Here is a 15829-nt window from a genome sequence, read left to right on the forward strand (position 1 = left end):
CACCCAGGCGCCCCATCATTTGGGGAATGTTTTTAAAAAAACACCAAAAATCTTGTGCACACCCATGTTCATTTAAGTATTCCAAATCATTATTCATAATCGCCAAGTGCCCACTGACAGATGAATAGCCAAACCAATGTGGCATATACATACAATGGAATATTATCTAGCCTTAAAAAGGGAAGAATCCTGGATATGCTTCAATATGGTTAAACTTTGAGGATATTATGCTAAGTGAAATAAGCCAGTCATAATACAACTGCTGTATGACTCCACTTATATGAGGTACGCAGAGTAGTCAAATCCACAGTGACAGAAAATAGAATGAATGGTGGCTGCCAGGGGCTGGGAGGAGTGGCCAATGGGGAATTAGTGTTTAGTGGACACAGAGTTTCAGTTTTACAAGATGAAAAAGTTCTGAAGATCTGTTGTACAACATAAATATACTTAACACTACTGAAATTGTTAGGATGGTAAAAAAAAATCATATTGTACACTTCAAATATGTGTAGTTTATGTTAATTATATCTCAACAAAGCTGTTAAGAAAAAAATGAGAGTGGAGGGGATAGCTAAATTGGCAAGGGGCATTAAGGAAGACACTTGTTGGGATGAGCACTGGGTGTCACACGTAAGGGATGAATCACTGGACTCTACTCCTGAAATCATTACTGCACTATACGCTAACTAACTTGGATGTAAATTAAAAAAAAAAAAAAAAAAAAAACAACAACGCTATCCTAAAAATTAAAAAAAAGAAAGAAATGAGGGGTGCCAGGGTGGCTCAGTCGGTTAAGTATCTGACTTAATTTTGGCTCAGGTCATGATCTCAGGGTTGTGAGATCGAGTCCCATGCCGGGCTCCTTTCTGGGCGTGGAGCTTGCTTAAGACTCTCTCTTTCTCTCCTTCTGCCCTTCCCCCATTTGCGTACATGTGCGCTCTCTCTCAAAAAAAAAAAAAAAAGAAAAAAAAAAACTAAAAATCTCTAATATGCAATACTTAAGGAGAGTCAGAAGATGTCTTCATGTAAAACATAATATGCATATTGAAAGGAATATTAATCAATGCAAAAAAAGATTCAACTTCAGAGAAACATGTAAACATAGAGCTGCCAAAAGTAAAGAGCCATGAATGAGCCTTGACTATAAATATAAATAATAAATTAATATTTGTAATATAAGGAAGGAAAAGTCAATAAATGTTCTTGCCAATAATTAGAAGGTGTGAAAACTATTTCAGATACATAGCCATAATTTCTTCAATGTAACAAAATAAACTAAGCAAATTAAAAGGTTAAATCTTTTTGAAACTAGAACTACATAAAAACTAACAAAATATAATAATAATCATATTGGCGAAAGGGTGATAACCTTCTTGTGTTTCCCGAACTAGAAAACACCAGAAGGAAAATTTACAATTTGAGCACACAGAACTTGAAAACCTGAGGCAATGAAAAATCATATGTCTGCCGACCAAGAAAGTTATTTGCATCAAATGTGTCAGATCATATACCCATTGTATACGAAGAGGTTACTCAACTTTATAAGTGATTCTGGCTTTTCATGTGTGTGTGTGAAAAGCAACATAAAAATGTGTACAAGTTATAGGTCTCTGCTAAGCAAGAAAACAGGATGATAAGGAGAAGTCAGAACAAGAAGTCAGAGGACCATTTTGGAGTTCTGCATGGAGGGGCTCTTGACTCAAAGGGTGGAGAAATAATCTCAAATGTATAAAATATACATAATAAGAATCTATCAAAGAGAAATGTATCACCTGGTCATCTTTTAGAACAAGGGTTAGTCTTCAAAATGAAAAAGGATTTTATTCATAAGCTGAATGATTCATTTCACTGTGGCTTTTTCAAACCGGACATGAGTGAAGGCAAACCATCATTCACACCTGGAAAGATAAATCACTAACTTTTCATAGGACTATTCTTCAGTTTGAACCCACTTTGCTCTAAGTATTTTTCTAGTCTAACCCATTTGATTGGGTCAATGTAGTTTCATTCTAGTTTTTACCAGGTCATTAAATTATGGCAAGATGTTCTCATAGAAGAAACCAATTACCCCCAAATTTTAAAAAAAAGCTTCCATAATCATCCTTTTAGTTAAAACTTTTAGAAGTCCTAAATTACATATCACTAACTAAAGACTTACCTTGAGAATCACCTTTGTAAAGGTGCTAAATGCCAATTCCTTCCCAAATTGCTTTTATACATTCTATAAAATACCCATCAAAATACTAAAAGAATTTTTCAGGGAATTTGACAAAGCAATTCGAACATTCATATGGATATGTAAATTGTTTAAAAGAGTAAAATGACTTAAAAAAAAAAAAGAATAAAGCATAGCGGACTTGCCCTATCAGATATCAAGATATATTACAAAACTATAATAATGAAGCAGAGTGGCATTTACCAGGAACAGGAGAAGTAGGTCAATGACACAAAATAAAATAAAATAAAATAAAATAAAATAAAATAAAATAAAATAAAATAAAATAAAATAAAATAAGACAAAATAGCTTAGAAACACAGCCATAGACATATGGGAATCTGTTATGTAACAGAGAAGATACCAGCAATGGCTACGATAGACTGCTCAGTAACTGACATTGAGACATTTCATTCTCTTTATGAAAAAAATCAAACTAGGTCCTAGTTAGGTGCAAAAATTACAAGTTTCAACCATTTTTAATTTCTGGATAGTGTGAAATAGATGTTTTCCCAGTATCATCCACATTAGTTATCTCTAAAGATTGTGAGGTTGGGAAAATATTGCCAGGGAGAGGTTCTGGAGAATAAAGTAGGAAACAGAAGGAGTAAATGAAGCCTTCCACTTCTTTTCAATATATTCTTGGGTTTTCCTTTCAATGTCAGCAAATTTGAAATAATTACTAAAAAGTAAAAATAATTTGAGGAAAGATAAAAGAGGTTAGCCAAATGGAAACTCTTCATCAGTGTTATGAACTGAACTGTGTCCCCCAAAAATTCATAGGTTGAAGCCCTAATCCCCAATGTGACTGTATTTGGAGATAGGACCTATAAGGCAGTACTAGTTTAAATGACGTCATAAGATAAATGTGAGACAGAAAACTGTCAAAACCTAGAGGTGAAAACAGGCAACAATCTCTTTGACCTCAGCCACAGCAATTTCCTGCTCGACATGTCTCTAAAGGCAAGGGAAATAAAAGCAAAAATGAAGTACTGGGACCTCATCAAGATAAAAAAAAACTTCTACGCTGTAAAGGAAAAAAATCAACAAAACAGAAAGGCAACTGACGGAATGGGAGAAGATATCTGCAAATGACATATCGAATAAAGGGCCAGTATGCAAAATCTATAAAAAACCTACCAAACTCAACACTTGAAAAATGAATAATCCAGTGAAGAAAAGGGCAGAAAACATGAATAGACACTTTTCCAAAGAAGACATCCAGATGGCCAACAGACACATGAAAAGATGTTCAACATCACTCATCATCAGGGAAATACAAATCAAAACCACAATGAGATACCACCCCACAACTGTCAGAATGGCTAACATTAACAACTCAGGAAACAACAGATGCTGGCATGGATGTGAAGAAACGGGAACCCTCTTGCACTGTTGGTGGGAATACAAACTGGTGCAGCTGCTTTGGAAAACAGTGTGGAGGTTCCTCAAAAAATTAAAAATAGAATTACCCTATGACCCAGCAATAGCATTACTAGATATTTATCCAAAGGATACAGGAGTGCTGTTTCGAAAGGGCACATGCACCTCAATGTTTATAGCACCACTGTCAACAATAGCGAAATTATGGAAAGAGCCCAAATATCCATCAACTGATGAACGGATAAAGAAGATGAGGTTTATATATACAATGAAATACTACTTGGCAATGAGAAAGAATGAAATCCTGCCATTTGCAGCGACATGGATGGAACTGGAGGGTATAATGCTAAGTGAAATAAGTCAGAGAAAGACAGATATCCTATGTTTTCACTCATATGTGAAACTTGAGAAGCTTAACAGAAGACCATGGGGAAGAGAAGGGGGAAAAATAGTTTCAAACAGAGAGGGAGGCAAACCATTAGAGACTGTTGAATAGAACAAACTGAGAGTTGATGGCGGGGAGGGGAGTAGAGAGGGGGAAATGGGTGATGGGCATTGAGGAGGGCACTTGTTGGAATGAGCACTGGGTGTTGTATGTATGCGATGAACATGGGAATCTACCCCCAAACCAAGAGCACACTGTGCACACTGTATGTTAGCTAACTTGACAATAAATTATATAAAGAATAAATAAATAAATAAATAATTCAACAGCAAAAAAATAAGTAAATAATAAGTGAGGTCATAAGAGCGGGACTCTAATCTGATAGGCATGGTGTCTTTGTAAGAAAAGAAAGAGACACAAGAGCTCTCTTCTCTGTCAGCGCACAGAGGAAAGGCCATGTGAAGACACAGTGGGAAGGTAGCTGCCTGCAGAGCAAGAAGAGACACCTCATCAGAAACCAGCTCTAATGGCACCTTGATCTTGGACTTGCATGGCTCTGAAATAATAAATTTTTATTGTTTAAACCACCTAATGTGTAGTACGCTGTTAGCGCAGCTTGAACAGACCAACACACCCAGCAAGCTTATACTTCCTCTCCTCCTACAGCCGTGGACCGTGTTATCCTTTCCCCATAATTTGCTAAACTTGGGATTCTGGATTTTTTTCTTTTACAAAAATAAGTTTAACTCTGGGTCAATCTGTAATGTGAACTATGCTCAAAATTCAGGAAATTATATTTTCCTACACTTACAAAAAGAAGGGTAAAACCCGTTATTAACAGATAGTTTAAAATGCAAATCACTGTTAACATTTGTATTCTGCTAAAGAGTTCATTTTGCCCATAAGCTTGGGTAATATTGTGATTTATAATAAATATATATTTGGTCTTTGTCCCCATTTATGGTACAGAGCCCCTAAAACCCTTGAAATTCCCTATGTGATAAGAAAGATAAGGATGCTGATAAGAAAGACAAAGATAAAGAAAGATAAAGATAAACCACCAATGGCCAATGATTCAACCAATCATGCTTATGTAATAAAGCCTCTATAAAAACCCAAAAGGATGGAATTCAGAGAACTTCAGGTTGGTGATCATATGCAGGTGCTAGAAGACTGACTTGCTCAGAAAGAACATTGAAGCTCCGTGCCCCTTCCCACATACCTCGCCCTATGCACCTCTTCCATCTAGCTGTTTATCCTTCCTAATATCCTTATAATAAACTGGTAAACATAAGCCAATGTTTCTCTGAGTCTGGGAGCCTTGCTAGCAAATTAAATGACCCCATGGAGATATCCTTGGGAATCTCTCATCTATATTTAGTTATCTCTAAAGAACCACAGGTGACAACTTGGACTTGGGGTTGGCACCCAAAGTACGGGGAGGAAGAGCAGTCTTGTAGGACTGAGCTGTTCACCTACAGGATGTGACACTATATCCAGACTTTAATTTCCTGGTGCTGTTGGAAAAAAACATACACATCAAAACCGGTGTCAGAATCAGAGCTTGGTCTGAGCACACATCACTTGAAAGTCATAGATCAAACACAGTGCACAAAGCATCTTCGTTATCCAAGTAAAATACAACATAGTCAAATGAAAAGGCAATGCTTTACAAGTATTTCAACTGCTAGAAGCTCTTGCCAAACGCCCTTGCCATTTACATGTCTCAGTAATTCAAGTAATCTATTACATTCAAAAACTCGCTCTCCTTCAAAAACATCCCACATTTGTTTTTAAAACTTCCCTTGGAGAGGTAAACAGGATCCACCAATGAAGTCCTTTCATTGAGTCCATTCAAGATGTGAGAAAACTACCCCAATAAGTTTTACACAGAGTGCCTAAATATTAAAAGAAATCTTATTTCTCTAAGTCTTACCTGATTAAATTCTGGCAGACCTGGCATCCTGCGGTGCATCTAAATTAAAAAAAAAAAAAAAACAACACAACCTCTGTTAGTTTAGTGATACATTTTGAAAGCACACTTAATGCACATACCGTAAATATCTATTATTTTCCAAGGTCTAGCAAAATCAGCACGTGCTAGTACTCATGTATCATTTCCCAAATATTCCCATTTGTCATTTGCCAAATATAATTAGACTGCAGCAACCATGACCTAATGAACAGAACACTGAAATTGAAACCTAAATACCTGGATTTAAGTCTCATTGATTCAATGATTCCTCCAAGCCCCAGTTTTCACATCTGAAAATAACATCTGCCCCATAAGGTTATTAAGAGGATGACCTGAGATAACATATGTAATGTGTCTTAGAGTGGTGGCATTGCAGTATATATAATAATGGTAGCTATTATTATTATTATTACTCTATGAAGATAAGAGAATTCTTGAGAATTCTGAGAATTAAGAAAATGTATTTACATAGTATAAATATGTAAACATATATTTATAAATTATATATAATAATTATATACTACTTATATGCTGTATATTATATGATTTAGTAATATAATTATATATAAATTTATATATAAACAACTTTAAAACCATAAAACACTGTCAAATCAAAAGACGGTTGGTGTGATTATAAGTATTACCCTTATTAATCTTTCTTTTTATAATTCAAAAAAGAACCTTCTGATGTTGGGGGATCATGGTGATCATCACTGATCATATTTTAGGTATAAAGAAGTTTCAATTAGAAGAGAATATTAGTTAAAACAGTGGAAGAAAATATAGTACTCATAGAATCAGGATCATTCTAAATTATTCAGAAACAAATATTTAGGCCCTGTCACTTCTTCCTGTCCTAGCCTTTTGGGACTGTCTTTTCTCAGAAGCTTCACTTCACCAGCAAATGAAAAATAAGAAGGAAAAAGACATTGTCATCAAGTCTATCAGATCAGTTTCTTATTAGGAATTACAAAAATAACAAACAAAAGATAAATTTTCATCTAAATTTAAAATCATGAACTATCACCTTTTTCTTGTGCACAGTCAGGAAGAAAACCTCATGAAAGATACAATTTTGAGATTCTTACTAGGATCTAAGAAAAAGGCTGGCAAACGAAGAACCATAATCATCCATTAATTTTTTTTTCATAATTACACAAAATAGAGACTGCTTGTGGTAGATCTTGGACCATTCTATAATATGGAACTATGATCATTGCTATTCTTCTTGAGTCTATGGGCTAATGGCCTATAGTTTATCACATTTCACTAACACGATGATTATGAAAATGATTTTCTATTTACAGAAGCAGAAGGAGTTGCCTGAGCTCAGTCTGCCTTCCATTGCGACCATCGTCACATCACAAGATGTCTTTATAAAAGATGAAGGGAAAAAACAAGGTTACCTTGGCATTCTGTAAAACATTTTATAAGCAGGTAAAATGAGAACTTCCAATCACAAGGCTTACAGACCACAGGTAATTCAATGAGGGTGGGGCTAGTAAATATTTAACAAAGGCAAGGATCACTGTTTTAGTTGTCCCCAAAGATCAAGAATTTCATGCTACCCTTCATAAGCATACAACTGTGGTTTCTAAACTTTAAATGAACATAAGGCCAAATGCTAAAAAGGATCTAAAAATAGAGTGCCCCCCGCCCCCAATTAAAATATGGCTCTTCTATTTTCCTTTTCCTTTTAATTTCTACTCCCCAAGGGCAATGCCATCCAATCTTAATTTCATGAACCCAATTACCCTGGGGAATTTTCCATAGCCCTTTATTCTCCTATCTTTCACTGGCCGCTGTTTTGAACTTTGTTCTAAAAGTAGAGCTTCCAAAGGGTTCTCAAGAACTCAGCAAACTCAAGTCATTCCATTCTGCCATCCACTACCCGCTCAAACAAAAAGTATATGGGGAAAACAGGGAACTCTGCATAATCTGAACACGGCGTCTTGAAATACCCCGAACTGTCACGATTTTCCATAAATGCTTGAGATGGGGATAAGGAACATTCACAATATTTTCAATATTCAGTATTCAGAAGCTGTAAATTGTTCATCCAAACCAGGTAGAATGGACACAGCACCAGATATTTTCCTCATTTCTTTTTTTAATTCAAGTTTTTAAATTATTTTTTTTAATTTTTATTTATTTTGAGAGAGAGAGAGAGAGAGAGAGAGAGAGAGGCAGAAAACTAACAAGTGGGGAAGGGGCAGAGACAAAGGGGGACAGAGTATCCCAAGCAGGTTCCATGCAGACAGCACAGAGCCTGATGTGGGGCTTGAACCCACGAACCGTGAGATCATGACCTGAGCCAAAGGCAGTCACTTAACCAACTGAGCCACCCAGGCACCCCCTTAGGTTTTGAATTTTAATTTCAGTATAGTTAACATCCAGTATTCTATTAGTTTCAGGTGTACAATAGAGTGACTCAACAATGCTCTACAGTACTCAGTGTTCATTCTAAATGCGCCCTTGATCCCCTTCACCATTTCACCCACCTCCTTCCAGTAACCTTCAGATTATTCTCTGCAGTAAAGAGTCTATTTCTCAGTTTTTCTCCCTCTCCTTTTTTGTCTTCCCCTTTGCTCATTTGTTTTGTTTCTTAAATTCCACAAATGAGTTAAATCATATGGTCTCTGTCTTTCCCTGACTCACTTATTTTGCTTAGCATGATGATCTCTAGCACCATCATGTTTGTTGCAGGGGTTCCCCTAATTGCCATTATTTCACTAAGAGAAATAGAAGCATCAAAGAAATGACAACCGCCATGATAGTAACAGTGGCTCCATCAGGGTGATGTCATTATGATAAACCTTTTCTTCTTTATACTTCCCTCGGTCATTAAACAGATGTTTGTCAGGAGCATACCAAGCAGCAGGCACGGTCAGAAGCAACTGGGGTTGGAGTAAGGTATGAAATCAACAAGGTCCCTGAGTTCCACAGGTTGTCTGCAATAATCACGTATTATTTTTATAAAGACAACGAAACAGGGGCGCCTGGGTAGCTCAATCAGTTAAGCATCTGACTTCAGCTCAGGTCATGATCTCACAGTTCATGGGTTTGAGCCCCACGTCGGGCTCTGTGCCGATGGCTCAGAGCCTGGAACCTGTTTCAGATTCTGCGCCTCCCTCTCTCTCTCTGCCCCTCCCCCACTTGTGCTCTGTCTATCTCTCTCTCTCTCAAAAATAAACATTGAAATAAATAAACATATAAAAAGAAACATTGATTAAAAATAAAGAAACGCTCACTTTACAGACATATATTATTGAATCCTCTAGACAAATCATATCTCTAAGTTTCCACAAACAGTCCTCAAAGTAGTGTTGCTTTAAAATGGAAAATAGAATTAAAAATTGTACCTGTGAGGGTCTTTTGAGCTAGGTATGATTTTGCTACATTCTCTCTTGTTGAACACTCCTTCAATCCAGGATTTCTGGGACTGAAGAGAAAGTGTCGTTATTTTTCATATTATAATTACGTAAGAAAGCAGTGTAACTACAGTAGTTCTGGCAGGCAAGATATATTTAAATATCATGGAGACGAATCAAAATGTCAAGACCAACCCCAAACAGACTAAGCATTTACTGGCTTCTATCACAGACAACACAGACACAAATAAAACAAATGCGAACACAAAAATAATCACAAATAGATCCATAATCTCATTTTCAGCAAAATGTCCATAAATGCACAAAACTCTGGGAAGGAAGGAATGTTATAACTGAAGCATCATTTTAATTCTGTTACAAGTCACTTTTAAATCTTGTACCATAGTTCTATAGAGTGAATTTCAAGTTCTCAAACTTCAAAATTCTCACTCATAAAGTCCCACTTTGGTGAAGATTTCACAGGAAGCTGGAATCTCAGCAGGATTCTGTGAAAGGGCTTGAATCTCAAATGGGACTGCAGGATATGAATTGAGGAATCTCATGCACATGACCTCAGAAGAACAGAGCTTAAAAACTGAGACACTGACTCCCAGTAAATGCCTCACATACAGAAGACTGAGACTTACCTCCTGACCAATGAACATCTGCCAAGAATCTCTCCTCATCCTCAAGCCAATGAACTTAATGACTTGGAGTCTGGCTGGACTTCTTCCTGTTTGCACTCCTTACCATAAATATAGACCACCCCAAGCCTTCCAGGGACTCAGGTATAGCTTGCTACAGCGTGCTTCCTGAACTGCAATTGTCTTGCTCTTCCTGAATCAACTCAATTTCTGGTCATTAGGGCTTGCCTCAGGTTACTTCTCTATTTAGGTAGACAATTTGATTCACATTCTATAAGCATGGCTTACCCCTGACTGTGCCGCTTCATGTTGCACAGCCTACAACCGTCCTTAAATCCTGATGGGACATAGGTACTCGCTCAACCTCGTAATAAAATCTCTCCCATTCTACAAAACTCAACTCACAGCCATGCTCTCCCATGGGCCATATTATAAATCCAGAAGCAGAGGACACTGGAGCCACAATAGACCCCAGCCAATTGATGAGCTTGGCCTTCTCCTAACATGAAAATATTTTGGCTCATATCAACATATAAGTACATCACATAAAAACATAAACACATGCATTACCGCAGTGACAAAAGGGCAGTGGACGGGAATCTGCAAGGGGGCTTTTCAAACTCCATGTTACTGCCGCCCCCCGCCTCACTCTGACATCTGTTCTCATCCTACAGTTGCAGGAAATGCACAGCACCAGACAACAGGTGACAAATCCAGCTGTGCAACCTCATTCTCTGGGACTTTATCCTCACGTCCCAGATGCTCAGGACATGCCACCCTAAAACATGCTGCCTTGGTGTATAGGTTCTTTTGAGCTGTAGGCACTTGGAAAACGGCAAGTACAGTGAGAGGCTTTCGCTGAACTCTCCCTATCTGCCTAAAGATGGATCTTCCACAGGAACTCAATTGTCATAAAGCCCTGGGAGTTTCATCAACCAGGAAGGATTGACTCTTATCTCAAGACAAGGGAGTAGAAGTCAACATCACACCCAGACAAACCTGGTCACAAACTATCATATCTCCCATCTATTCTTCTAAGGGCCCATTCATCTTTTCTACAAATCATTAACTCTCTCCTAAATTGCCTACACCCCCAACCCTTCCCCTATTGGGACAGTATATCAATTCTCAAATATCACCCTTTTTGGGGCATTTACTTTTGTTTTCCTGTCATGTCCCCACGCACCTATCAAAAATTAATAAGTGTGCCTATCTTTTCTTCTGTCAGTTTATTACAGAGCCAGCCATCAAACCTAAGAGAGCAGGGGAAAAGTTTTCCTTCCCCCACAATTACAAATGAGGCATTTATGGACTCCCCTGTATACTTCAATATTAAACTCATGGATTTTGTTCAATATGCGCCAACCCTAAACATAACTGCTGACTACTGAATGGAACTGTATATAAGCAGAATCCAGATCTTGCTAAGCAAAAAGGAGGGGGGTGGGCATTGACTGACTGGTTCCTGCACATTTTAAACATATCTATAAACAAGGAAAACTTCCCAGATCAAGCCCAGGTCATCTTAAAATCATTCTACCCTCTTTTTTTTATTTTTAGACAGAGAGAGCATGAGAGCAGGGGAGAGGGACAGAAGGAGAGACATAATCTTAAGCAGGCTGCACACTCAGTGCAGAACAACCCTGGATTCATAACCTGAGCCAAAATCAAGAGTCAGACACTCGAGTGACTGAGCCACCCGGGTGTCCCCCAAATCATTCTACCTTCTTATCCCTTTTGCATAGTCAGCAGCTTTTTAAAAGCCATCCGCTAAATTGGTAGAGCACTAAAAACATAGAAACTTGGAAAAATTCAGAGTCACAGACCATGGAGTGAACTCAACAAAGTAATCTCAAAATCTACTTACTATAACAAGAAATGACACAATCTTTTGGAATTGGTAAGCCCTATTTCCACTACAAAAACTAACAATTTCGTTTATTCATTCTGCAAGCATTTATTAAGTACCTAACTTTTGCAAAGTACTGAGAAGAGTGCTATAGGGAAGTCAGTATGTTCTCAAAGAGCTCGTCATTCCAAATTGATTCAACCAATATATCGGATAGGCCTCCAGGCTGCATGCTGTCAACTCTATGACAGGTAAGACAAGCTTTTTGCTCTGATGTAACTTGGAATAAAAAGGAGGAAACATAATAAGCTGGTATCGTTAAACTGCACGTTCACCAGTTAACTATTAAAAAGCCCTCCAAAAAGGGTCATTAATATAGGAAACTAGATATACAAATTAAGCAGGCTATGTTGTCATTCATTCTTTTTAAGAGACTAGATTAGGTATCTGACTGGTAGGCCTATCTGAGCAAATTAATTTCTTCATGACTGTTTGGTCATTTATTGAAAATGGAGATAATAATAATACCTCATAGCACTGTTGAAAGGAATAAAATTAAAGCTTTAGAATTTTCCCTGGGACTTATTAAGGGTCTATTAAAGCTTAGCTATTATTATTGATATATAAAAAAAAAATTAGCTTTTGGTTGGTAGCCAGGGAACTTAACTTTGATTTTTTTTTTCTTCCATAGGAAAATACTTCCTGACCTCCAAATCTTCCTCCTGGGACATCTCATACTTAAAAGAAATGACTTCTCTGGGTCCACCTTCTCCACTAGACTCTTGCTCTCATGGGCCCCACTGACAGTCATTTCTGTTACCCCTGGGGCCCAACCCAGTGATTACTGGAATGAACAACACAACGAACACGCATAAACTAGAACTTCAGGAATCCATGAACATAATTTTCCCTTCAAAGGTGTAAACAGGAGACCTGTGCCATACCAAGAACATGGAAACTTTGTTCCTGCAATTCTCACGTCTAATCTCAAAACTATGGGAAAAGAAAATCAGGCCTAATTTGCAAGAGTTTCAAGCAATTCCCAGTTTCAAACTTTACTTTATCTTGTAATGATAGCCTTTTTAATACACTCTGCAGCACATACAGAAGAGGCTCTCACATTCAGATCAACAGAGAGTGGTTAGAAACCAAATGTTTGTTGGTTCTAATTCAATAGCCCAGATCCATTGAGGACAAATGTCCAACGTGGTGGCTTCTGCCACTTGGAGCAGCAAACTGTCGTGGGCAGTAGTTGGGGGTGGAGACTATGCCATTTCTGCAGCTATCATGGCAGCCTACAGAGCTGGGTGTTTTGCTGAGATGATAGATAGACAGACCGACAGGCAGACAGATAGATACTGAGGTGGGGGGGGGGGGTGTTTGTTGACTGACATTACTATCCAGAGGAGGGAAAGGCAGAGGACAAAAAAGGGAAACTGTTGGTCTCGGGTTCTGTGTTTGCCTCACTCTAAAACATAATCAGATTGTACATACAATCCCAGACCTGAGGGGAGGGCGGCCAATAGCAAACAAAGGTCTAAAAACGAATCTCCCAACAGAAGCTATACAAACTAACTAATAATAAGCTTATCAATCAATAAGCTATATGAATTCATCCCTGTCCTCAATGAAACTATTTCTACACTGGGGCTTTTCAGGCTCCGAGAGAATAAACAGATCCTCTCTCAGGGGAATCTCTGAGAGGGCATCATTTTAAAGATTGTATTTTTAAAGTGATCTCTGCATCCAACACGGGGCTTAGACTCACAAGTTTGAGATCAAAAGTTGTATGCTCCACTGACTGAGCCAGCCAGGCACCCCTGAGAAGGCATAGTTTTAGACACATTCCTTAATTTAAAAAAAAAAAAATTCTGCAAATGATTGTTCTTTAAAATTCAGAGGGCTGTGCGATTGGGAGTGAAGGGGGTACACAGATTACAGGTCATTTCTTTTCAAAAACTCGGTTGTACTTTCCAAAAATCTAATGTCTAACAAATGTTTTCCCAGGTGAAACTACAGGTTCCCATTTTTATGCTTCCCACACTATCTTTTTGTTTTTCTAATTCAAGGTAGTTAACATTTACTGTAGTATTGGTTTCAGGAGTTGAATTTAGTGATTCATCACTTACATAGAACACCCAGTGCTCATCCCAAGTGCCCTCCTTAATGCCCATGACCCATTTTAGTCTATCCCCCCACCCACCTCACCTCCAGCAACCCTCAGTTTGTTCTCTGTATTTAAGCATCTCTTATGGTTTGCCTCCCTCTGTTTTTATCTTATTTTTCCTTCCCTTTCCCTGTGTTCATCTGTCTAGTTTCTTAAATTCCACATGAGTGAAATCATGATATTTGTCTTTCTCTGGCTTATTTCCCTTAGCATAATACACTCTAGTTCCATCCATGTTGTTGCAAATGGAAAGATTTCACTCTTTTTGATCGCAGAGTAATATTTCATTACACACACACACACACACACATACCACGTCTTCTTTATCTGTTCATCAATCAATTTTTGCCCACACTATCTTATACATATGACAGCATGAACAATGCTTAATTAATTGCTCTTACTCAAGTCGTTTTTCTCTTAACATTATCGTAATCTACTTTAAGATAGAGTGTTAGCTTATTTATCTTGGAATCGACGACACACAGGAGGCACCAGAATGGACCAGAGAAATACTATTTTCAGACTCAAGGTGGACATTTGATATTTCTTCTACATGGCCTCTCCTCTGGAGCAAGGGCCTCTTCAAGCCGAGGGACAGGCAGGTAGACTTCCACAGCGCACAATCTGTTGGCCCAGAGAAACTGCTTCACTGCAAAGCAAACCCATTCACTCCGAAGAGTCAGCTCAGGGCCTTCCACGGGGTTCTGTCCTCGTTCTACAGGGATGCTCCACAGGACTCACTTGATTGAAGATTAACAATCTTAGGCAAAGGGTGTGCAAACCTAAAAGAACCAAAACCCAAGGAGCTGGTTCGTCTACACTGCCACGAGTTGATCTCACTGGTTTCCAAGTAAATAATCTGTCCAGCAGGCAGCATTTAGGCATACTTCGTAAAAGATAATCTTGCATGTTTTTTCTTTTGGGGTAGGAGAAAGTGAGTGCTACTTTTGTTGGTAATGATTTTTTTGGGTAACATCGTTAAAAATGGAATGTCAACTGAATAACTCACAATTCCCTAGAATGCCAGTTCTCCTGTTTAGGTGAGAAATTTTGCCAACATTTTCATTTCCTGCCTTGTAGGGCAAAGGCATTTAGAACTTCAGAATGAATGTCTACATTATATAAACTCTTAAGTACATGAGTACAACATTTATGATTTCTCCACAGAGCCTAATGGGGCATTGGAAGAACTCAACGGTCACCGGCCAAGTAGAGCGTATCATAAATGTTCAAACTAAAATGATGTCTTACCCCAACCCTCTCCTTCCCAAATTGGTGAAAGTCCTCATTATGTCCTAAAACACAATTTCAAATAGCAGTGAGGAGACATCCTTTTCTCTGCTGTCACCCAGGCTTCAGCTTTATGCAGTCCCCTGGGGAATAAAACATGCTAAAAAAAAAAAAAAAAAAGTTTGTAATCTCAGATCATGTTAAATCATTTTGATAAGAAAAGGGGGAAAGAAATGGGAAGCTCCTCTATGAGTATTCTTTACAACTGTCCCTGGATAGTAAAATACAGAATTTAACTGAATGCTGGGCCTATTTGTTATAAAACTACTCTAATCTGTTAAGATTTTCAAATTAAACAAAATCAGTCGTGGGGACCCTGGATGGCACAGTCGGTTAAGCGTCCAACTTCAGCTCAGATCATGATCTCATGGTTCGTGAGTTTGAGCCCCATGTCGGGCTCTGTATTGACAGCTCAGAGCCTGGAGCCTGCTTCAGATTCTGTGTCTCCCTCTCTCTCTCTGCCCTTCCCCTGCTTGTGCTCTGTCTCTGTCTCTCTCTCTCTGTCTCTCTGTCTCTCTCAAAAAGTAAATAAGCATTTAAGAAAATG

The 15829-nt window shown here is 38.1% G+C and overlaps 1 protein-coding gene across 1 annotated transcript in view; it reads right to left on the minus strand.

Annotated features, from left to right (window-relative positions):
- Positions 1 to 15829, minus strand: part of TRPM6 (transient receptor potential cation channel subfamily M member 6) — a 170721-nt gene that overhangs the window by 111958 nt on the left and 42934 nt on the right. The window contains exons 2-3 of the mRNA XM_030293715.1: positions 9321 to 9400; positions 5920 to 5958 (exon numbers count right to left, since the gene is read on the minus strand). Of these exons, the coding sequence (XP_030149575.1) occupies positions 5920 to 5958; positions 9321 to 9400 (119 nt within the window). The remainder of the gene's footprint in view (positions 1 to 5919; positions 5959 to 9320; positions 9401 to 15829) is intronic.

Source organism: Lynx canadensis, chromosome D4, assembly GCF_007474595.2.
Source record: "Lynx canadensis isolate LIC74 chromosome D4, mLynCan4.pri.v2, whole genome shotgun sequence".
NCBI lineage: Eukaryota > Metazoa > Chordata > Mammalia > Carnivora > Felidae > Lynx > Lynx canadensis.